General features: G+C 43.4%; 1 protein-coding gene across 2 annotated transcripts in view; it reads left to right on the top strand.

Moving 5' to 3' along the window:
- Nucleotides 1-8,809: 8,809 nt before the first annotated feature.
- Nucleotides 8,810-25,778, top strand: part of PDE8B (phosphodiesterase 8B) — a 327,461-nt gene continuing 310,492 nt past the window's right edge. Inside the window, exon 1 of one of the 2 annotated variants that reach the window (XM_040421398.1) lies at nt 8,810-8,927. In XM_040421398.1, coding sequence (XP_040277332.1) covers nt 8,886-8,927 — 42 coding nt within the window. In that variant the 5' untranslated portion in view covers nt 8,810-8,885. The remainder of the gene's footprint in view (nt 8,928-25,778) is intronic. The other variant, XM_040421397.1, reaches the window with a different exon arrangement.

The following is a 25,778-nucleotide window of genomic DNA, read 5'->3' as shown; positions in this document are numbered from 1 at the left end:
TTTCCCAACTCTCCCCTGATGGCAGAGTTCAGGCGAAACAAGGTCATGCGGTGCTATTTTGTCTGGTAAAATGCCAGGTTCCCTAACAGGAACACAAGTGGATGACATTATACTCCAAAGTCAGAATAATGGAAATCGCAGGCCTCACCGCTAAGGAAGGAAAAGAGTCAACACCTATAAAACCCTCCTCCTGGCCCTAACTCCTATCCGTATGGACACTTCTCGATAGTAGAGATGCCCATACACAGTAACCTAGAAAACCCTGGTGACCCTCGGATGCCCTAAAGGTAATGACAGGGCAGAGACAAACCGTTCCTTCCCTGGTAAAGGAACCAGCGACTCACTGAGGCCTTGTAAACAACCGGGGGGTGGGGGGATTACAAAACACAACAAGCGGAACACTTAACTTCTGAGGATGATGGATGAACAGGACTTCAACAAGAACCACACTTCAGCTCTTCCAAAACCAAATGAAGCTATCCTGAGCAAGGAGTGATGGGTAAAGTCAGACTAAACAGGGAGAGGTAAAGGTCACATGATCCACACCTGAACAGGTGGTGTGGACATACCAGCAACACACAAAGTGAAACCAAAAGAGGCTGTCAGATCAATCATGTGCAGTCAGTCTTTCAGACCTTCTAACACCTGTCACAGGTGTGACAGTACCCCCCCCCCCCTTCTACGGGTGACCTCCATCTTAGGGGCTGGATTAACCCATGGTTAGCTTACAGCCTATATTTAAAGTCATAACACAGTATTTCCTGTGCTGATAGAGGCTGGGAGGGTCTGATCTGAGGCTGATTCATTCATTTTTCTAATCTGTTTTTATTTTCTGATTATAGATTTTTTTATTTTTTTTATTTTATGATTGTAATTATATATAACACATATATATATATATATATATATATATATATACAGTACAGACCAAAAGTTTGGACACACCTTCTCATTCAAAGAGTTTTCTTTATTTTCATGACTATGAAGGCATCAAAACTATGAATTACCACATGTGGAATTATATACATAACAAACAAGTGCGAAACAACTGAAAATATGTCATATTCTAGGTTCTTCAAAGTAGCCACCTTTTGCTTTGATTACTGCTTTGCACACTCTTGGCATTCTCTTGATGAGCTTCAAGAGGTAGTCCCCTGAAATGGTTTTCACTTCACAGGTGTTCCCTGTCAGGTTTAATAAGTGGGATTTCTTGCCTTATAAATGGGGTTGGGACCATCAGTTGCGTTGAGGACAAGTCAGGTGGATACACAGCTGATAGTCCTACTGAATAGACTGTTAGAATTTGTATTATGGCAAGAAAAAAGCAGCTAAGTAAAGAAAAACTAGTGGCCATCATTACTTTAAGAAATGAAGGTCAGTCAGTCAGCCGAAAAATTGGGAAAACTTTGAAAGTAAGGGCTATTTGACCATGAAGGAGAGTGATGGGGTGCTGCGCCAGATGACCTGGCCTCCACAGTCACCGGACCTGAACCCAATCGAGATGGTTTGGGGTGAGCTGGACCGGAGAGTAAAGGCAAAAGGGCCAACAAGTGCTAAACATCTCTGGGAACTCCTTCAAGACTGTTGGAAGACCATTTCAGGGGACTACCTCTTGAATCTCATCAAGAGAATGCCAAGAGTGTGCAAAGCAGTAATCAAAGCAAAAGGTGGCTACTTTGAAGAACCTAGAATATGACATATTTTCAGTTGTTTCACACTTGTTTGTTATGTATATAATTCCACATGTGTTAATTCATAGTTTTGATGCTTTCATAGTCATGAAAATAAAGAAAACTCTTTGAATGAGAAGGTGTGTCCAAACTTTTGGTCTGTACTGTATATATATATATATATATATACACTCACCTAAAGAATTATTAGGAACACCTGTTCTATTTCTCATTAATGCAATTATCTAGTCAACCAATCACATGGCAGTTGCTTCAATGCATTTAGGGGTGTGGTCCTGGTCAAGACAATCTCCTGAACTCCAAACTGAATGTCAAAATGAGAAAGATTTCTAGGGTTTACAAAGAATGGTGTGAAAAGGGAAAAACATCCAGTATGCGGCAGTCCTGTGGGCAAAAATGCCTTGTGGATGCTAGAGGTCAGAGGAGAATGGGCCGACTGATTCAAGCTGATAGAAGAGCAAGGTTGACTGAAATAACCACTCGTTACAACCGAGGTATGCAGCAAAGCATTTGTGAAGCCACAACACGCACAACCTTGAGGCGGATGGGCTACAACAGCAGAAGACCCCACCGGGTACCACTCATCTCCACTACAAATAGGAAAAAGAGGTTACAATTTGCACGAGCTCACCAAAATTGGACTGTTGAAGACTGGAAAAATGTTGCCTGGTCTGATGAGTCTCGATTTCTGTTGAGACATTTAAATGGTAGAGTTCGAATTTGGCGTAAACAGAATGAGAACATGTATCCATCCTCTGATGGCTACTTCCAGCAGGATAATGCACCATGTCACAAAGCTCGAATAATTTCAAATTGGTTTCTTGAACATGACAATGAGTTCACTGTACTAAAATGGCCCCCACAGTCACCAGATCTCAACCCAATAGAGCATCTTTGGGATGTGGTGGAACGGGAGCTTCGTGCCCTGGATGTGCATCCCTCAAATCTCCATCAACTGCAAGATGCTATCCTATCAATATGGGCCAACATTTCTAAAGAATGTTATCAGCACCTTGTTGAATCAATGCCACGTAGAATTTAGGCAGTTCTGAAGGCAAAAGGGGGTCCAACACCGTATTAGTATGGTGTTCCTAATAATTCTTTAGGTGAGTGTATATATACACTACTCACAAAAAGTTAGGGATATTTGGCTTTCGGGAGAAATTTATGGAAAATGTAAACATTTCACGCTACATTGATATTATATCAGGAAAGTAGGGCATTTAAGTAGATGCAATTGTGATTTCCTCATCTCAAACAATTTATTGAAACAAAAGCCAACAAGAGTGGTGGGTATACCCCCACACAAAATGTCTCAAAAATGTGTCATGTGGCCTTGAGCATCAATTACAGCTTGACAACGACGTCTCATTCTGTTCACAAGTCGACTTATTATCTGCTGAGTCATGGCATTCAGGTCTGGAGAAAGTGCAGGCCACTCCATTTGAGGTACCCCAATCTCCAGCAGTTGCTCCCTAATGAAGCAACCTCAATGAGCTGGCACATTGTCGTTCATGAAGATGAAATTAGGCCTGTATTGTTCATGCAGAGTCACAATGACTGGATTAATTATGTTTTTCAAGTAGTATGGGCTTGTCACTGTACCATTTACAAAGTGTAGACAGTTCTGTATTGACACACCTGCCCACACTGTAACACCACCACCACCAAAGGCTTATCTGGTGACAACAGTGGCTGATGCATAGTGTTTTCCTTGACGTCTCCAACATCTCTGGCGGCCATTATTTCCGCTCAGTGTGAATTGACTTTCATCAGTGAACAGCACTGAAGCCCACTGGTCTGCCATCCAGAGTAGATGGTCTATGATCCATGCAAGACGATGATGCCTGTGGTCAGGTATCCTTGCAGGTTGGCTAGCACACAGACCATGCTGATGTAAATTGTTTCAAATGGTCACTTGGGTGCCTCTCACCTCCCTCGAATGTGCCTGCCTGTTTTTTTCCTCTATCTGTCTAGATAGCAGGTACAGGCATCCACATAGTTCGGCTCTGGCAGGAGTAACCCATCCTGTAGCGGATCTCTGAATTGAACGATATTACTCCTCTCGGACACACTTTACAGTCTCTGTTGATCTGCCCCACAGCAGCCAGGAAGAATCACTTTACAGTATCTGTTGATCTGTTCCACAGCAGCCAGGAAGAATCACTTTACAGTCTCTGTTGATCTGTCCCACAGCAGCCAGGCTCTCTGCTCACATCAGCAAGGACTCCGCACTCCAAATCTCCAAGTCCGGGAACTTGCACTCCTCCTACATCCTCTGGAACCAACAACTTCATTTCGCTCTTACTCAGCGACATAGCGACCTCTTGTGGCTGGAGGAAGGCATCACAGCCTGTGTGAAACCTAATCACTAGCAATGTAACTTGGTGTTTCTAGGGGCTGACCCTTACACATGGTTAAGAGGGGGGTGGGGGGGTTAGAATGATTTGTTTTTTGTAATTGAGGTTTTATTTGTACATGTCAACACTGCAAAAATTGTCCTGGCTACCAGAGGCAAAAAATGTCCAAATATCTGTCACGGTAAAAGAGGGAAGGGAAGCAAACCAAATAAAACAAAAGCAACAAAACACCAGTCTAGGCCCCAAAGCAAGGGAACAGGGAAAGATCACCACCTGACAATCCCTGAGCCGTTCCCTGACTGCTGACAACATGAGCAAATCCTTAAGGTGGAAGTGCTCATGCGCTGGAACCTAAGCCTAGCTGAAACTGAAACAAACCCTCAGCTAGGGAGCTGGAGATAAGACAACCGGTTCCTAGAGCTTGGTGCAGAAACCAGCATCTTCCTGAGGCCTAGCCAGAACACACAACAAAAGGGAAGGAGTAGGACTTAGCTTAAGACGGACGGGGAGCAGGAGATCCACCAAACACCAGATGAAAACTCCAGAAGCAAATATAAACCGCAAGGGCTATAGTGAGAGGCAGGTATAAATAGCACCACTAAATAGCTAATGACCAGAACCTGTGGGGAGGTGGGATCCTGCCCAAAACCACAACAAAGAGAAACAGAACAATCTGTTAGATAGACTCACGTGTAGCAAGTCCTTCAGATCTTCTCAGGCCTCTCACAGGGCAGGGTGTGACAATATCTTTGACATCATAATGGTAAAAAAATTATTATCCTAGTCCTGAGGGTGGGGTGAGGGTTAAAATATGAAGGAAAAAATCCTACTGTGGCGGTATAGAAGAGTAGGTCTCCCATACTCACAAGATGTGGAAGCAGTCATTTTTACCTACCTTGGATAAAATGAGTTTGCATTATTCTACTGTATGTGCTGACTAGGAGTACACTAGAGAAGAAGATGTGCAGCATAAAACATGTAGGAGCTGTTTACAGGTCTTGGCAGATATCAGTTATGGCGCTTTCACCAAATGCCAAGTCCAGAACTGGTCGGATTGCAAGAAAACCTGCACAGATTGTTGGACAAGATTGTTTCAAGCTTATATGTTACAGTTCTCCAAGCAAACAGATGTCTTTCACCTTTGGTCCTGGGCTCAAGAAGCACAGGGCTCAACTGGGGCCATCCCACCTGGTGTTCTGGACCCTCAACACCTCGCTAACTGGGGTGTTGCAGGGATTCCCTGCCCTGAAACATCTGAGGTGACAATTCTCCAGGTCTTTCACTCCAGGCCAACTGTCCATCTCTCTGGCTGACCACTTCTCCAGGAAATGCAGTGCAGACTCACACCTCTGTTCCTCAACCAGGGCATCGCTACTCCAGCCACAGTATTGCAGTTCCACTAGCTTCAACTTGACGCAGTGTCCTGTTCTGTACTTTACTGTAATCCCCCTATTTAACTGGAGACACCCCTTATAAAAACAGCTCCAGTGCAGCTGCACCTCATAGTGGCGTCACGACCTATGCTATGGACTCCGACATCAGACTGGGTGAAGAACCGTCATTACAGAAATAAGTAATAAATGCCCATTTATTATTGCTGGAGAATAAACCCTTCCCACCAAAGACAGTACACCCTAAAAGGGGGGGGGGGGGGGGGGAAATCACACAAAATAAGTTGAACACAAAGAACATAATAGTTTGTAAGGTGGGTACTGCCACCCCCCTACACACATCACTTTCAACCTTGTAGTAAATGTCTCATTTGTCTGAGATCAAAAATCATGTCTAGATGTCAGTTCATATGAGCAGTAAAGTTATTCTGACTTCTGACACTGCTGCGTGATTGTTGCTACAAGGGCCCGGTAGGCATGAAGGCCACCTGTTGATCTGCTAGCATATATCCAAGGATGTTTTCTATCCCCAAGCAAATAAAACCGGCTGCCATCTCATATGATCAAGGGCTTTTAATAAAGTAAGCAATTTTTACACCCTAGCAATAGCTAATAATTCAGCTAAGGTCACTGGCATCCATGGCAGCAAACGGTAACTTGTCATTTTTTTTAGCTCACCCTTACTAGAAAGGCATGCCCTAATTCTGTCTAATCCATCCCTCCTACACAGCACACGACATGTCCTAGCAGCCAGGACCGCAAAAATATTCTGTGGGGGAACAAAAATGAAGGGCAGGATACCATGTGTCCAGGGAGACTGAGGTAGTGTTACTGAAAGGGAGCCCATCGCTTTAATTCAGACAGCGCACTGAAATGGGTTGTCTCACCTCAGCAAGTGGCATTTATCGCGTAGAGAAAGTTACTACAAGGCACTTACTAATGTATTGTGATTGTTCATATTGATTCATTTTTCTATTACATTTTACACTGCTCGTTTCCAGGCATTACTAGCACCCTGTAATCCAGCAGGGGTGGTCATGCTTGTACATTATAGGACAAAGCTCCAGCCTCTCTGGTGGCCGTGACCACTGGAGAGTGCATAGGCATGCATGCATGCGCAGCAGGTCTCATCCTGGCCACCTCGTATCTGAGATGAGATGCAGCAGTGGTCGTAACCCCTGAAAACGAGCAGCGTACAATGCAATGGAAAAATACATCAAGCCAGCAAAGGAAGCAATATGGAGAATCACAATACATTAGTAAGTGCCTTGCATTAACTGTCTCTACATGATAAATGCCATTTGCTGAGGTGAGACAACCCCTTTAAAGGGGTTATCCGAGAGTATAAAAAGCCCCCCATATGCCGGGCATTCCCCACTGAATTTACTTACCCCGCTCCCTGCGCTGCTCCTGGTCCCCGCACCACCGCTGCTGCTTCTCCCCGTGTGCGGATGAAAATATCCGGTGTCGGTGGGTAAAGGGGGGGGGGGGGGGGGGGGGTTGGCAGCTATTTTCAGTGTGGGGGCCCAGCATATGGGGGGGATTTTTATACTCTCAGATAACCCCTTTAACATTTAGCCTCTCAGCCTTTGGAGCTAATGAATGGGGGTTGTTTGGGACCTGAGCACTGTTTCCTCAAAACTGGGCAATACTGAACAGAATTAAATATATATTGATGTGCAGCAGCCTAATAATTCCCCATCCAGCAGGAAAATATACAGGGTCACATAGCATATAGGCAAATAGTACTAAACATGTCTGGTGCGGTAAAGATAATTGTCTACATCTCTGGTGGTCTAGGGCAGTGAAGGGGTGACTGTTAGAATAAACAGTGGCCTGTAGTGCTCTTATACAGGACAGCAGCGTTTCCTGCATCAGAATAGTTAAAATAATTGTATGCATTACTCCAGATAGAGGCCTTGGGGGCACCTCTGTATGAGTACTATTTCTAATATGGAGACCACTGCGTATATGTGATGACTATTGTAGGATAGGCAATTCTTCTCTTGATTTATGGGAAAATATATGCAAATTAGTATGTTCAACTTAACTCAGCTGGCACTCACCATAATGAGAAAGAGAACCCCCCCCCCCCCCCCCCCCCCTTCCCTCCTCAGAGAATGAATTAATATTGAAGAGAAACCCAGAGTAGCATACTAGGCTCTCTTGCTCTCAAGGAATCACAAAGAGTTTTTAGTTTGGGGCCAAATTTTTGTGAAATTCGTAACAAACCCAGTTCACTACAAATTGATTTGCTCTGCCTTACTCCAGATATATAGATTTTTTTTCACTTTGTAGGATAGAGAAGTAAGGGCCCCATAGCAAGGATCAAACCCTCGCCTAAACCCTTTTCAATGACTCTTGGGCCATTTTTCCACTGCCTCATTTGCTAAAAGTTGTTCCTTTAGAGGGTAGAGTCCTGACCAAGTTTAGCCTCCAGTAGAAGAGGAGATAATCCCAACTAAGACTGGGCCCCCTCTTGCCCTGGGTCCCATAGCAGTCGCATGGTCTGCCGCTATGGTAGTTACGCCCCCGCATGTGGGGCATTTATGGCATATCCACCAGATATGCCATAAATGTCCGATAGCTGCAGGTCTCACCTCTAGGCCAGCTCCTATCTCAAGAACAGGGCCCAATTGTCCCTGACCAGGAAGGTGGAGGTGGCAGCACATGAGCATTTCTCTCCATGCCAATAGGGCTGCCATATATTAACCTGTGCGTCATGTCACCAGGGTAGACCTGCGAGGCACAAAATGAACTGTACTGCTATTTCATAGCAAAGAATGCATAGCATTAAGTGCACTATCATACGCGGCAGATTTTTTGCAGAAATTGCTACGAAATTGCTACTATTGCAGAGTTCCTCGCACATCGTGACTCCATTTAGATGCAAGGAACTGATTTTCAGAAATTTGTGCAACAAATCTGCCACATCTGAACATACTTTTAAAGCCCCCACACACACTACGTCCAATCTCCAATAGGATCTACCGTCATCAATATAAGATAAGAGGAGAACCCCTTTAAGTCAAGGATCTTCATGCATTTTTTCCCCCCAGATATTAATATTTCCCCAATGAGATGTACTGTGTCTTATAGGGAAATGTGGATGTTTCACCTCCAAAGGCTATGCCAGGTTCAGGCTGAGGTGCAGACATTGTGGCCAGTAAAAGTGATGTGACATTATGTAACCTGCTTCCTTCACAGAACTTGGCAGCCGCAGATACAAGACAAGTGCTCAGGAGCCAACACACAGCCCCAGTAGTTCCCAGTGCTGGGAGGAGTTGTCACTGGCAGAGTGGGAGGGCACATGGCTTATGAAAAGGTGTCACCAGTCTCCTGCTGGGAAAACAGAGGTGACTGCTGGCCGCACTGGGGGCTTATTAGCCATGCACTGACTACATGCATTTCATGAACTGCATGAGAGGGACAAGTGGGACTGCATGACCATGAGCCTGGAAAGCTGCTGCCAGGAGCTGGACCATGTAAGTGTCTCCACCAACTTCATACCTTATGTATTTATGTAAGTAGTAGAGATTTGCACTATAGGAATGTCTCATATGAATCTATCTATCTATCTATCTATCTATCTATCTATCTATCTATCTATTATCTATTATCTATCTATCTATCTATTATATATATCTCTATCTCATATATATTATCTATCTATCTATCTATCTATCTATCTATCATCTTTCTATATATATTATCTATCTATCTATCTATCTATCTATCTATCTATCTATCTATCTATCTATCTATCTATCTATTATCTATCTATCTATCATCTATCTATCTATCTATCTCATATCTATCTATTATCTATCTATCTATCTATCTATCTATCTATCTATCTATCTATCTATCTCCCATCTATCTCATATCTATCTATTATCTATCTATCTATTATATCTCTATCTACCTCATATCTATTATATATCTCATATCTATCTATCTATCTATCTATCTATCTATCTATCTATCTCTATCTCATATCTATCTGTCTATTATATATCTATCTATCTCATATCTATCTGTCTATTATATATCTATCTATCTCATATCTATCTATCTATCTATCTATCTCATATCTATCTATCTATCATCTATCTATCTATTATCTATCTATCTATCTATTTATCTATCTCCTATCTATCTATCTATCTATCTATCTATCTATCTATCTCCCATCTATCTCATATCTATCTATTATCTATCTATCTATTATATCTCTATCTACCTCATATCTATTATATATCTCATATCTATCTATCTATCTATCTATCTATCTATCTATCTATCTATCTCTATCTCATATCTATCTGTCTATTATATATCTATCTATCTCATATCTATCTGTCTATTATATATCTATCTATCTCATATCTATCTATCTATCTATCTATCTATCTCATATCTATCTATCTATCATCTATCTATCTATTATCTATCTATCTATCTATCTATTTATCTATCTCCTATCTATCTATCTATCTATCTATCTATCTATCTACAGTATCTATCTATCTATCTATCTGTCTCATATCTATCTGTCTATTATATATCTATCTATCTATCTGTCTATCTGTCTATCTCATATCTATCTATCTATCTATCTATCTATCTATCTATCTATCTATCTATCTATCTATCTATCTATCAGTACCATGACTTTGAGGGTTGTCTGTATTGCAGTGGTAATGTAATACAGTGCGGGCGCATTATTGTGTACTATGAAGGTTTACCTGCAGTCCTTTGTAAATACACAAGACAATCTCAGCTCTGCTACTTCTGTATGTGTTAGCAGTGGCGTATACATTCTTAAGTGCCTCATGCTTTCCTGGGCAAACATTGCATACAGACTGAATCTCCAGCCCAGCATGACAAGGATAGCAGTAACTGCTGGCTGAACGGTACAATCGGACGTGGGATCTGAGGACATTTGGATGTGGTTGTTTTATGCATTTACTGTAGCTGTTCACAATTGTTGTTCAGCAGTCACTATTGTTTTCTATGGCTTGTATGGTATATTATTATGTGTCGCCTCCACTTGGGGATTTCTTTTCTTATTCATGCTGCGCTTGCTGTTTTTTATGTAAACATTTAGTTGAAGTGAAGGTCCGGTCTGGGGACACTACATGTGAAATGACCCTCTCATGTTATATACTTGTGACAAGATCACATTGGTGAAGTTTTCTCGGGTCACTTCTGATTTCCGGGATGACAAGGTCTTACTGAGCGCTCAAACCCCTTTTCCTGTTACTCAAAATGTGACTCTGAATTGTAAGCAAATTGTCATTTATTTGAATGGAGTACTGCTTAGAAGAAGTCACACTTGAGGAAACAGAAATGCATTGGTAGTACCAAGGAGTTTAAGATGTCGCTTTTATTTTAGGGTACGGCTACACAACGACATTTGTCATGAGACAATAACTTGAGCGACAAAAAAAATACAACTACATTGCGACATGTGTTAGGCCACTTTCACATCAGCGTTTTCAATTCCGCTATTGAGATCTGTCATAGGATCTCAATAACGGAAGAAAACGCTTCCGTTTTGTCCCCATTCATTGTCAATGGGGACAAAACTGAACTGACGAAACGGAGTGCACTAAAATGCATTCCGTTCTGTTTGGTTGCAAGCAGAGTTTTTCTGTCCGCGATGTGGTGCGGAGCAAAACGGATCCGTCCTGACACACAATGTAAGTCAATGGGGACGGAACCATTTTCTCTGACACAATCTAACACAATAGAAAATGGATCCTCCATTAACTTTCAATGGTCTTCATGACGGATCCGTCATGGCTATAGAAGACATAATACAACCGGATTCGTTCATGACGGATGCATGCGGTTGTATTATGGTAACGGAAACGTTTTGGCAGATCCATGACGGATCCGCAAAAAACGCTAATGTGAAAGTAACCTTACACGACATTATGTTGCAGTAATGTCACACAACATTTTTTGTAATGATAGTCTATGGTGTCACAGTGTGACATGCGACATGCTGTAACTGCATCGCACAGAAATTCAGACTATATGCAGATAGGATGTTTTGTTGCATTTTCTTTCTTTTTTCTATGTTTTTGTTTTTAAATACGGTTAAGCCACTTTTACACAGTCCGTATTTGATCAGTGTTTCGTCAGTGACTTCCAACTACACTGCCTTAAAGGGAACCTGTCATCAACTTTATGCTGCTCGTACTAACAGCAGTATAAAGTAGAGATAGGTAAGTTGTTTTCAGCGGTCTGTCATTTAAAAGTTAGTGGTTGCCGAGAACCAACATCACAATCATTGCAGACCGGGCCTGGAAAAGAGTCCCGGCCACCTGAGAAGAGTCCTGGTTATTCATGAAGTCCTGCTCTCCCGCCCACATACTGATGACTGACAGGCTTCTACCTAGTTTTCTCCTTAGAAGAGAACTGCCAATCATCAGCAGATGGATGAGAGAGCAGGAGATTAGGAATAACCAGGACTCTTCTCAGATAGATGTGACTCTTCTCAAGGCCTGGGCTGCAATTATTATGAAGCTGGTTCTCAGCAACCACTTACTTTTAGCTCACTTACCTGAGTGACACATCGCTGACATCAGCATTTCTGTCACTAATTTATGCTGCCCTCAGTGAGGTTAGCATAAAGTTGATGACGGGTTCCCTTTAAAGGGTACCTGAGTTTTTTCGAAATACACAAAAATGGCTTTGCTCTGAACATTATTTGGATCTTATTCAAGCCTCCCCAAGAGCTGTAATTTTGTCGGCAAATTGCCACATTATACATGAACTGCATTTATTATCATTTTTCTTTAAAAAAAAATAATTAGATAAATAAACAAAATGGCAAATGTGAACACAGCCTCAGAACAGGTAATGGACTACACCTGCAGGGCTATAGTGGTTCCTAGTCAGAGCTTTACTTTAGAGGACCTGCCTCAGCATGGAACTTCATTTATTAATGTGGTATCGCTAGCTGTTTCTTAATTTGGCCATACACGTTGCTTGTTTCGCATTTGCGGTAAACAGATCAGGCAGGCTGTCCCGGCCGGAAACAGCCTACCGGATCTGTGAATATCGGGCACTACCGGGCGCTGCCGAGTTACCAGTTATCGTCTGGCTGCTTCTCGGCATATTTACCGGTTAGCGGCCGAATCTCTGCCAATCCCCATTATAGTGAATGGGGCTGGACGGTATCTCGGCAGTGCACGGTAGCACCTAGTATTCACGGATCTGGCAGGCTTTTCCCAGCCAAAACAGCCTGGCAGATCTACTTACCACAAATGCAAATCAGGCCTTAGATGAATGCTGTCTGAGACTCCTAATTTGCTGATGACTATCTAATGTGTATGGAGGCCTCCCGACGGATCGGCAATTGGATTTCAACATGCTAAGTCCTTGGGCTCATAGGGAAAGTAAGTTGCTGCCAGAAGTGGCTGGCAGTGGCCTCCCCCCTCTTCCCATTCACAACACATGCATACTCCATTGAGCCAAGCATGCATGTGTAAGAAAATAATGTTGTAGGAAATAGTTGTCTAAAATAGAGGTTGAAAACGCTAATTCATTGTCAATGGGGACAAAACTGAACTGAAGAGAACGGAATTCAACAGAATGCATTCCGTTCCGTTTTATTGCATTCCCAACTTCCTCCCCCATTTTTGCACAACCCATTAAAAGGTAAAGTTCTCCTTATATTTAAAGTTCAGTGTTTCATCGTGGTATATCCTTAAAGAGTAACTAAACCTTTATCTAAACTTTTAATATGTTTTATCCCTAATGCCCTAACAAAACTATTTCTAACATACTTTATTAATGAATTTCCTATTCTTACTACACTTTTTGCTACCTAATGCGCACCATTCACTCTGTGCTTCAAACTCTGTTCTCTGTACACCGGAGTACAGACTACATTTTATCAATGGGGCCGCAGCAGCACTGTGAGTACGGAGCAATATGCGCTCCTACCTGTGCCCCCCAGAAGATTACTAACTCCTGGCATAGTACATGGGTACAGAGTAGTCCAGGGAGCACGGGCAGGAGCAGCAGTATGCGCTCCTGCCCGTACTCACAGCGCTGCTGCTGCCCATTCATAAAGTGTGTACTTCGTACTCCGCTGAGCTGTCAGCAGTGTACGGAGATCTGAGTTTTAAGTGCACCAGTGAATGATGCGCTTTAGGTGGCAAAAAGTATAGTAAAAATAGAAAATTCATTAATAAAGTATGTTAGAAATCGTTTTATTAGGGCATTAGGGAGAACATATTAAAAGTTTAGATAAAGGCTTAATTACTCTTTAAGAACAACCTCATAAGGGCTGTTTCACACGAGCGAGTCCATTGCGGGAATCATGCTCCGTGTGTGAGTGTGATCCTCTGCTCTGGACTTGCAGGAGCGCACGGCATTATCATGATTTATAATGCTATGTGTCTCTGCATGGCCTTATTTCTACAGAATCATAGTGACCGCTTTATGTCACTATGATTCTGTGGAAAAAAGGCCACGCAGAGACACATAGCATTATAAATCATGATAATGCCGTGCGCTCCTGCAAGCCCAGAGCAGAGGATCACACTCACACACGGAGCGTGATTCCCGCAATAGACTCACTCGTGTGAAACAGCCCTAAGGCTGGTTTCACACGGGCGTTGCGGGAAAAGGTGCGGGTGCATTGCGGGAACATGCGCGATTTTTCCGCGCGAGTGCAAAACATTGTAATGCGTTTTGCACGCGCGTGAGAAAAATCGCGCATGTTTGGTACCCGAACTTCTTCACAGAAGTTCGGGCTTGGGATCGGTGTTTTGTCGATTGTATTATTTTCCCTTATAACATGGTTATAAGGGAAAATAATAGCATTCTGAATACAGAATGCATAGTACAATAGCGCTGGAGGGGTTAAAAAAAAATAAAAAAAATATTTAACTCACCTTAATCCACTTGTTCGCGCAGCCGGCATCTCTTCTGTCTTTAACTGTGATCAATAGGTCCTTTGATGATGTCACTGCGTTCATCACATGGTCCATCACATGATCCATCACCATGGGGCCTGCGTTGCGAATATAGAACATGCTGCGATTTTCACGCAACGCACAAGTGATGCATGAAAATCACTGCTCGTGTGCACAGCCCCATAGAAATGAATGGGTCATGATTCAGTGCGGGTGCAATGTGTTCAACTCACGCATCGCATCCGCGCGGAATACTCGCCCGTGTGAAAGGGGCCTAAGACTGACACCCATAACATATTGGTCATTTACTTATATCAAGGGTAATGTTGGAGCTACATGGAGAGTTTCGTACTTGACAGTTGCCGTCAATAAGGCACAAATGCAGGCAAATTTCATTTGTGATTTTAACATAGGAAATTTAGCAAAAAGTGTGAAAATTGCCGTTAAAACTGTCATGTGCATATTGTGCAAGCAATTGAGTTTAAAAGGGTTGTCTGACAGTTTTTAAACCTTCAGTGGAGCAGACATCCTTATAAAAGAAAGTAGAAAGGTTAAAGGGACAGTCCCATCTCAGATGTTTATGGTATGTCCACAGAATAAGATATAAAAGTATACAGAATAAGCTATAAAAGTATACAGAAAGGTGCAGCCACCTTTCTGTATACTGTCATCAGCAAAAGGGCACAATTCTTGAGATAGATTCTCGTCCCAGAGATGGCACACACATCTGCAATGAGCAGGACCGTGGTACGGTTACACGGACGCCAAATTATGCAGTGGGTCAGGATATGGCAGGGTGGATAAAAATCAATGATTTAAAAAAAAAATAATATCAGATTTTTTTAATTTAAATCAGATTTTTTTTAAAATTTAAATCAGATTTTTTTTAATATAAAATGCTTTTTGAGGAAAATATATTACCATCCATATTCCATCCAGGACTGGGTGGAAGATGATGTGGAGGACGATGAGGTCCTCGACCCCACATGGAATCAAGGTCATGCGAGTGACCGATGTAGTTCGGATGAAGAGGCGGTGGTCGCACAGAGCCACCAGCACAGCAGAAGAGGGAGCAGGGTGCAAAAGCGGAGTGGCCGTCCTCCTACTGCCCACCGCAGCAAGGGACCGAGCACACCAAAGCCAGCTCCGAGGAGTTCCCAGGCGTGGCAGTTCTTCAGACAATGTGCTGACGACAAGACACGAGTGGTTTGCACGCTGTGCAATCAGTGCCTGAAGCGAGGCAAAAGCGTTCTCAACCTGAGCACAACCTGCATGACCAGGCATTTAAGTGCAAAGCATGAGCTGCAGTGGAGTAGACACCTCAAAAACCAAGAAAGGTCTCTGGCTCCTCCTGCTTCCTCTTCTGCTGCAGTCGCGGCCTCTTCATCCACCTCTGGAGTGACAGTGCCACCTGGCACCCCACAGGTGGCACCCCACAAACAGAGGATCTGCCAGCAACACCAACACCTGGGTCACCAAGCATCTCCACAATGTCACACAGAAGCGTTCAGCTCTCCATATCCCAAACGCTGGAGAGGAAGAGGAAGTGCCCCCCTACCCACCCGCGATCCCTAGCCCTGAATGCCAGCATTTCTAAATTACTTGCCTTTGAAATGCTGTCATTCCGTCTGGTGGAGACGGATAGTTTTAAAGGCCTTATGGCGGTGGCTGTCCCACAGTACGTCGTGCCCAGCCGCCACTACTTTTCAAGGCGAGCCATCCCTTCCCTTCACAACCAAGTAGGGGACAAAATCAGGTGTGCACTGCGCAACGCCATCTGTGACAAGGTGCACCTGACTACGGATACGTAGTCAGGATGTTATATCTCCATAACAGCACACTGGGTAAATGCAGTGGCGGCTGGGCCGGAGGCGGATAGCAGTTTGGCGCATGGCCTTCCACCACCGAGGATTGCAGGGCCCTTCAGTTTGCCTCCTGTTGCTTCCTCCTCCTACTCTGCTTCCTCATCCTCTACAAGCTCCTCATCCGGTCAGCGTACCACCGTCACCACCAACTTCAGCACAGCCAGGGGTAAACGACAGCAGGCAGTTTTAAAACTTATCTGTTTGGGGGACAAACCACACACCGCGCAGGGGCTGTGGACGGGCCTTGAACAACAGACCGATGAGTGGTTTGTGCCAGTCAGCCTCAAGCCCGGCCTGGTGGTGTGCGATAATGGGCGAAATCTTGTAGCATCTCTGGGACTAGTCGGTTTGCCGCACATCCCTTGCCTGGCGCATGTGCTGAATTTGGTGGTGCAGAGATTCCTTAAATATTACCCCAACATGTCAGAGCTGCTGCATAAAGTGCGGGCCGTCTGTGCGCGCTTTCGGCGTTCTCACCCTGCTGCTGCTCGCCTGTCAGGGCGTAACTTCGGCCTTCCCGCTCACTGCCTCATATGCGACGTGCCCACAAGGTGGAACTCCACCTTGCACATGCTGGCCAGACTGTGCGAGCAGCAGCAGGCGATAGTGGAGTTTTAGCTGCAGCACGCACGGGTGAGTCGCTCGGCGGAACAGCACCACTTCACCACCAATGACTGGGCCTCCATGCGAGACCTGTGTTCCTTGTTGCGCTGTTTCGAGTACTCCACCAACATGGCCAGTGCCGATAACGCCGCTATCAGCGTTATAATACCACTTCTATGTCTCCTTGAAAAAATGCTCCTGGCGATGATAGAGAATGTGGCACAGGAAGAGGGGGAGGAGGAAGAGGGATCATTTCGTAGGGTTTCCGGCCAGTCATTCCCAAGTGGCTCCGAGGGTGGGTTCCTGCACCCACAAACCCAAGGTACACAATTGTCCAGCCAGGGCACAGTTCTGGAGGATGAGGAGGTGGAGGATGAAGAGGAGGAGATGCAGGAGGAGGAACCATGTTCACAGCAGGGTGGCACCCGGACCAGCTCATGGCCATCACTGGTGCGTCGATGGGAGGATACAGAGGACACAGACGATACACCTCCCACAGAGGACAGCTTTTCGTTGCCTCTGGGCAGCCTTGCACACATGAGCGATTACATGCTGCAGTGTCTCTGCAACGACCACAGAGTTGCCAACATTCTAACTTGTGCTGATTACTGGGTGGCCACGCTGCTGGATCCCCGTTACAAGGACAACGTACCGTCCTTAATTCCGTCATTCCGTCACTGATCGTAAGATGCGCGAGTACAAGCGCACGCTGGTAGACACGCTGCTGGTGGCATTCCCACCTGACAGCGGGGGCACAGTGGAAGCACAAGGCGAAGGCAGAGGACGAGGAAGAGGTCGCCAACGCAGCTGGGGCACCGCCAGCACCTCAGAAGGCAGGGTTAGCATGGCCGGAATGTGGAAAAGCTTTGTCAGCACGCCACAACAACCAGCATCACCAGCTGATATGGAACGTCTTAGCAGGAGGCAGCATTTCACCAACATGGTGGAGCAGTATGTGTGCACACGCCTACACGTACTGAATGACGGGTCTGCCCCCTTCAACTTCTGGGTCTCCAAATTGGGCACATGGCCTGAGCTTGCCCTTTATGCCTCGGAGGTGCTGGCCTGCCCTGCAGCCAGTGTATTATCTGAACGTGTGTTTAGCACGGCAGGGGGCGTCATCACAGACAAGCGCAGCCGCCTGTCCACAGCCAATGTGGACAAGCTCACGTTCATTAAAATGAACCAGGCTTGGATCCCACAAGACTTGTCTGTACCTTGTGCAGAATAGACATTTATACCACCATCAAACATACATTCTTGTACTCAAGTCAAGTGCATTGATTCTTTGTTTTTGTTTTTTTTATTTGTCACAATATTTTGGGGGCTATTTACCCCAATAAAAAAAAAAAAAAAAAACATTGTTGGCTACCTCCTCCTCCTCCATTGCTGCCTCCACCTACAACACCACATTCACCGCCTCCTCAACCTCCGACTCCATATCCACCTCCTTCTCTGAGTTGCAGGTTAATAATTTGTAATTTTAAGTTATTTTATTTTATTTTAAGTTATTTCCCTATCCACATTTGTTTGCAGAGCAGTTGCCATGCTCTTAAGCACATTTTACTGCCTTTTACATCCCTCTAGCCTTTTCAAGGACTATTTTATAGCCAATTTAATGCAAAAAAATGCCTAAATTGAAAAAAATCTTATTTTCAATTGTTGGGTGACATTTTACCATTTTTGGCGTATACAAACCCCTGCTGAGCCTGGGTGACAGGGGCCTAAATCTCTCAAAATCCTCTGTTCTATTGCTGGGTGACATGAACCCCCTTTTGCCGTGAATAAACCCCTGCTGTGCCTGGGTGACAGGGGCCTAAATCTCTCAAAATCCTCTGTTCTATTGCTGGGTGACATGAACTCCCTTTTGCCGAGAATAAACCCCTGCTGTGCCTGGGTGACAGGGGCCTAAATCTCTCAAAATCGTCTGTTGTATTGCTGGGTGACATGAACCCCCTTTTGCCATGAATAAACCCCTGCTGTGCCTGGGTGACAGGGGCCTAAATCTCTCAAAATCCTCTGTTCTATTGCTGGGTGACATGAACCCCCTTTTGCTGTAAATAAAACCCTGCTGTCCCTGGTTGACAGGGGCCTAAATCTCTCAAAATCCTCTGTTATATTGATGGGTGACAAGATCCCCCTTTTGCCGTGAATGAACCCCTGCTGTGCCTGGGTGACAGGGGCCTAAATCTCTCAAAATCGTCTGTTCTTTTGCTGGGTGACATGAACCCCCTTTTGCCGTGAATAAACCCCTGCTGTGCCTGGGTGACATGGGCCTAAATCTCTCAAAATCCTCTGTTCTATTGTTCTAATCAGTGTTGGCTACCTATTCCTCCTTCACCGCCGCTTCCACCTACACCGCCACATCAGTTCGGGTCCCCATTGACTTCAATGGGGTTCGGGGTCAAGTTCGGGTCCCGAACCCGAACTTTTTTTTCAAGTTCGGCCGAACTTGTCGAACCCGAACATCCAGGTGTCCGCTCAACTCTACCCATACACTTAAATGTATTTTATTAAGATTTCGAGTGAAAGACCAACACAAAGTAGCAAGTATGTGTGAAGTGAAAAGAAAATTATACTTTTTTTTAAAAATAAATACAAATCTGGATAGTGTGAAATGCATTTGTATTCAGCCCCCTGTACTCTGATACAACTAAATAAAATCCAGTGTGACCAATTGCCTTCAGAAGTCACCAAATTAATAAATCAAGTCCACCTGTATGTAATTTATTCTCAGTGTAACTACAGCAGTTCTGTGAAGGCCCCAGAGGTTTGTTAGAGAACATTTATGTTCAAATAGCATCATGAAAAGGAACAGGCCAGACAGGTCAGGGATAAAGTTGTAAAGATGTGTAAAGCAGGGTTAGGGATATACACAAAGTACAAACCGGATTCTAAAAAAGTTGGGACACTATACAAATCGTTAATAAAAACTGAATGCAATGATGTGGAGGTGCCAACTTCTAATATTCTATTCAGAATAGAACATAAATGACGGAACAAAAGTTTAAACTGAGAAAATGTACCATTTTAAGGGAAAAATATGTTGAATCAGAATTTCATGGTGTCAACAAATCCCAAAAAAGTTGGGACAAGGCCATTTTCACCACTGTGTGGCATCTCCCCTTCTTCTTACAACACTCAACAGACGTCTGGGGACCGAGGAGACCAGTTTCTCAAGTTTAGAAATAGGAATGCTCGACCATTCTTGTCTAATACAGGCCTCTAACTGTTCAATCGTCTTGGGCCTTCTTTGTTGCACCTTCCTCTTTATGATGCGCCAAATGTTCTCTATAGGTGAAAGATCTGGACTGCAGACTGGCCATTTCAGTACCCGGATCCTTCTCCTACGCAGCCATGATGTTGTGATTGATGCAGAATGTGGTCTGGCATTATCTTGTTGAAAAATGCAGGGTCTTCCCTGAAAGAGATGACGTCTGGATGGGAGCATATGTTGTTCTAGAACCTGAATATATTTTTCTGCATTGATGGTGCCTTTCCAGACATGCAAGCTGCCCATGCCACACGCACTCATGCAACCCCATACCATCAGAGATGCAGGCTTCTGAACTGAGCGTTGATAACAACTTGGGTTGTCCTTGTCCTCTTTGGTCCGGATGACATGGTGTCCCAGATTTCCAAAAAGAACTTTGAATCGTGACTCGTCTGACCACAGAACAGTCTTCCATTTTGCCACACTCCATTTTAAATGATCCCTGGCCCAGTGAAAACACCTGAGCTTGTGGATCTTGCTTAGAAATGGCTTCTTCTTTGCACTGTACAGTTTCAGCTGGCAACGGCGGATGGCACGGTGGATTGTGTTCACTGACAATGGTTTCTGGAAGTATTCCTGAGCCCATTCTGTGATTTCCTTTACAGTAGTATTCCTGTTTGTGGTGCAGTGTCGTTTAAGGGCCCGGAGATCACGGGCATCCAGTATGGTTTTACGGCCTTGACCCTTACGCACAGAGATTGTTCCAGATTCTCTGAATCTATGGATGATGTTATGCACAGTTGATGATGATAGATGCAAAGTCTTTGCAATTTTTCGCTGGGTAACACCTTTCTGATATTGCTCCACTATCTTTCTGCGCAACATTGTGGGAACTGGTGATCCTCTACCCATCTTGGCTTCTGAGAGACACTGCCACTCTGAGAAGCTCTTTTTATACCCAATCATGTTGCCAATTGACCTAATTAGTGTTAATTGGTCTTTCAGCTCTTCGTTATGCTCAAATTTACTTTTTCCAGCCTCTTATTGCTACTTGTCCCAACTTTTTGGGGATTTGTTGACACCGTGAAATTTTGAATCAACGTATTTTTCCATTAAAATGATACATTTACTCGGATTAAACGTTTGATCTGTCATCTACGTTCTATTACAAATAAAATATTGACATTTGCCATCTCCACATCATTGCATTCAGTTTTTATTCACAATTTGTTTAGTGTCCCAACTTTTTTGGAATCCGGTTTGTATATATATATATAGTGTATATACACTGCTGTCCAAAAAAAAAGTCGCCACCTAGATCTAACTAAGCAAATAGTTATGAGCCTCCTATTGGATAATTACTGCATGGGCGATTATCTTCCAGCTGGCAATAAGTTATTCAACCCCAAATGGTGCAATGAGTTGCTTCTCATTTCTTCAACAACCATGTCGAAAGACACATCTCGTGGTCGTGGAAAAGATGTTAGTCTGTTTGAGAAGGGTAAATCATTTGCATGCATCAAGCAGAGAAAACATCTAAGGAGATTGCAGAAACTACTAAAATTCGGTTAAGAACTGTCCAACGCATTATTAAAAACTGGAAGGATACTGGGGCCCTTCGTATTCGAGGAAGAAATGTGGCGGGAAAAAAATCCTGAATGATCGTGATCGGCGATCACTTAAACGTTTGGTGAAATCAAATCGAAGAAAAACAACAGTAGAACTCAGGGCTATGTTTAATAGTGAAAGTAAGAGCATTTCCACACGCATAATGCGAAGGGAACTCAAAGGATTGGGACTGAACAGCTGTGTAGCAATAAGAAAACCACTAATCAGTGAGGCAAACCAGAAAAAAAAGGCTTCAATTTGCTAGGGAGCATAAAGATTGGACTCTGGAGCAATGGAAGAAGGTCATGTGGTCTGATGAGTCCAGATTTACCCTGTTCCAGAGTGATGGGCGCAGCAGGGTAAGAAGAGAGGCAGATGAAGTGATGCACCCATCATGCCTAGTGCCTATTGTACAAGCCTGTGGGGGCAGTGCTATGATCTGGGCTTGCTGCAGTTGGTCAGGTCTAGGTTCAGCAACAGTATGTGCTCCAAGAATGAGGTCAGCTGACTACCTGAACATACTGAATGACCAGGTTATTCCATCAATGGATTTGTTCTTCCCTGATGGCACAGGCATATTCCAAGATGACAAGGATTTATCGGGCTCAATTGTGAAAGAGTGGTTTCAGGGAGCATGAGACATCATTTTCACACATGGATTGGCCCCCACAGAGTCCAGACCTTAACCCCATTGAGAATCTTTGGGATGTGCTGGCGAAGGCTTTGCGCAGCAGTCAGACTCTACCATCATCAATGCAAGATTTTGGTGTAAAATTCATGCAACACTGGATGGAAATAAATCTTGTTACATTGCAGAAGCTTATCGAAACAATGCCACAGCGAATGCGTGCCGTAATCAAAGCCAAAGGCTTTTTGTTGGTGGCGACTTTTTTTGGGGACAGGCAGTGTATACATATATATATATATATACAGTCAGGTCCATAAATATTGGGACATCGACACAATTCTAACATTTTTGGCTCTATGCACCACCACAATGGATTTGAAATGAAACGAACAAGATGTGCTTTAACTGCAGACTGTCAGCTTTAATTTGAGGGTATTTACATCCAAATCAGGTGAACGGTGTAGGAATTACAACAGTTTGCATATGTGCCTCCAACTTGTTAAGGGACCAAAAGTAATGGAACAGAATAATAATCATAAATTAAACTTTTACTTTTTAATACTTGGTTGCAAATCCTTGCAGTCAATTACAGCCTGAAGTCTGGAACGCATAGACATCATCAGACACTGGGTTTCATCCCTGGTGATGCTCTGCCAGGCCTCTACTGCAACCGTCTTCAGTTCCTGCTTGTTCTTGGGGCATTTTCCCTTCAGTTTTGTCTTCAGCAATTGAAATGGATGTTCAATCGGATTCAGGTCAGGGGATTGACTTGGCAATTGCATAACATTCCACTTCTTTCCCTTAAAAAACTCTTTGCTTGGTTTTGCAGTATGCTTTGGGTCATTGTCCATCTGCACTGTGAAGCGCCGTCCAATGAGTTCTGAAGTATTTGGCTGAATATGAGCAGATAATATTGCCCAAAACACTTCAGAATTCATCATGCTGCTTTTGTCAGCAGTCACGTCATCAATAAATACAAGAGAGACAGTTCCATTGGCAGCCATACATGCCCATGCCATGACACTACAACCACCATGCTTCATTGATGAGGTGGTATGCTTAGGATCATGAGCAGTTCCTTTTCTTTTTCCATACTCTTCTCTTCCCATCACTCTGGTACAAGTTGATCTTGGTCTCATCTGTCCATAGGATGTTGTTCCAGAACTGTAAAGGATTTTTTAGATGTCATTTAGCAAACTCTAATCTGGCCTTCCTGTTTTTGAGGCTCACCAATGGTTTACATCTTGTGGTCAACCCTCTGTATTCACTCTGATGAAGTCTTCTCTTGATTGTTGACGTTGACACACATACACCTACCTCCTGGAGAGTGTTCTTGATATGGCCAACTGTTGTGAAGGGTGTTTTCTTCACCAGGCAAATAATTATTCGTCATCCACCACAGTTGTTTTCCGGGGTCTTCCGGGTCTTTTGGTGTTGCTGAGCTCACCGATGCGTTCCTTCTTTTTAAAAATGTTCCAAACTGTTGTTTTGGCCACGCCTAATGTTTTTGCTATCTCTCTGATGGGTTTGTTTTGTATTTTCAGCCTAATGATGGCTTGCTTCACTGATAGTGATCGCTCTTTGGATCTCATCTTGAGAGTTGACAGCAACAGATTCTAAATGCAAATAGCACACTTGAAATGAACTCTGGACCTTTTATCTGCTCATTGTAATTGTAATTCCTACACCGTTCACCTGATTTGGATGTAAATACACTCAAATTAAAGCTGACAGTCTGCAGTTAAAGCACATCTTGTTTCATTTCAAATCCACTGAGGTGGTGTATAGAGCCAAAAATGTTAGAATTGTGTTGATGTCGCAATATTTATGGACCTGACTGTATATATTCAATATTGTATGCAATATATTGTATATTGTAATTTATTTTGCTCCATTATACTATGGTGATTACTAAATATAATAGACTCATGTGGTTATCTCAGAATTCAAACCCACAAACCTTGCATAAAGAAAACCAGCACCTTACCAATGTGCTACAGGGTACACTGCTAGTGTGGAGAAGAATTTCTCTAACTAAAACCTTTATTAGTATTCCTGTACAATGCTCTATCTACCGGTACATTTTATTCAGAAACATAATAAAAATTCTCTGTAGCACACCAGGTAATGTAGTAGTTTCCTACACAAAACTCATGAATTCAAGTCCTGGAGTAGCAGCAAAAGACTGATTTAGTAATGACACAAATGCTCTGGAGTAAAATAAGTTTTGTATGTATTTATTTAGTAATCACACAAATGTAATGGAGCAAAATAATTAACAAACAGATTTTAGCTCTCTACTGCAAGTCCCCTGGGATGACTTAAAATAAATGAAAAAAAAGTTTTTAAAACTATAAAAAAATTAAACATGCATAGAAATTCAAATCATCCCCTTTTCCCATATTAAGAACAAAGATAAACAATAAAAAAAATAAAGATCATTGTCATTGTAGCAGAAAAAATGCCTGTACTATTAAAATATAATTGTATTTATACGATATGGTGAACTCCATAATGGAAAAAAAATCAAAACTACAGATTTGCCGTTTTCCTGTTGCTTCATCTTGCAAAAATCAAAATAAAAAATTATCAATAAGGCATATTGCAAAATTTTATATATTGAAAATGAATTTATTGTCCCCGCAAAAAACCTGCCTACTTTGTTTGACCACACCTTGTGTTAGTTTGGCTCCGCCTACAACATGGGGCCACTTCTATTTCTTTTTTTTCAGACCCACTTTGAGTTCCCAATCCTCCCCTGACTATGGGGGCAGCAGTACTAAAAGGGGGCACTAAGGGGGCAACAGTATTGAAAGAGGGCAATAAGGGCAGCAGTACTGGAAAGGGGACAGTAGTACTGAAAGAGGGCACTAAGGGGGCAGCATTACTGTAAAGGGGCACTAAGGGGACAGCAGTACTGTAAGGAGGCACAAAAGGAGAGAGCAGTACTGAAAGGAGTAGCAGTAGACAAAGGAGGCAACAGTATTGACAGGGGGCACTAAAGGGGCAGCAGTACTGAAAGGGGGCAGCAGTATTGTAATAGGGTATGCACGTACCCTGAACAGAAAACCAGGATTGCCTGCTGCTGATGTGGACATAGCCTAAATTCTCATTTCAAAGGCAGATTACAGCACAGTGAGTGAAAAGAAGGATCCTGTTCACCGAGAGAACATGTGACCAGTGCTGAGGGAACGCCCACTGAGCCTGGATTGAGAATAGAGAGCTGCTTGAAAGCCGTGTATGAGCATTGCTGAGTGCATGAAAAGTGAAGGTGAATCCAAAAAACTAATAGGTGCACTTTTATTTTCTACTGCAAATAAGTGAGGCATGTGTTTATTCCTTTTTTATGCACAAAGGTTTCCATAGCCTTTAAAGGGCAATGTATTTAATTTACATTTCCACATATTTGAGTAGAGGATAAAAGACATTTGCATTAGTCCTACTCTATTATTATTATTCACCACATACAGTATAATTTG

Source organism: Bufo bufo, chromosome 2, assembly GCF_905171765.1.
Source record: "Bufo bufo chromosome 2, aBufBuf1.1, whole genome shotgun sequence".
NCBI classification, from domain to species: domain Eukaryota; kingdom Metazoa; phylum Chordata; class Amphibia; order Anura; family Bufonidae; genus Bufo; species Bufo bufo.
Note: the sequence above shows the minus strand (reverse complement) of the source record. Positions and strands in the feature narration are given on the sequence as shown.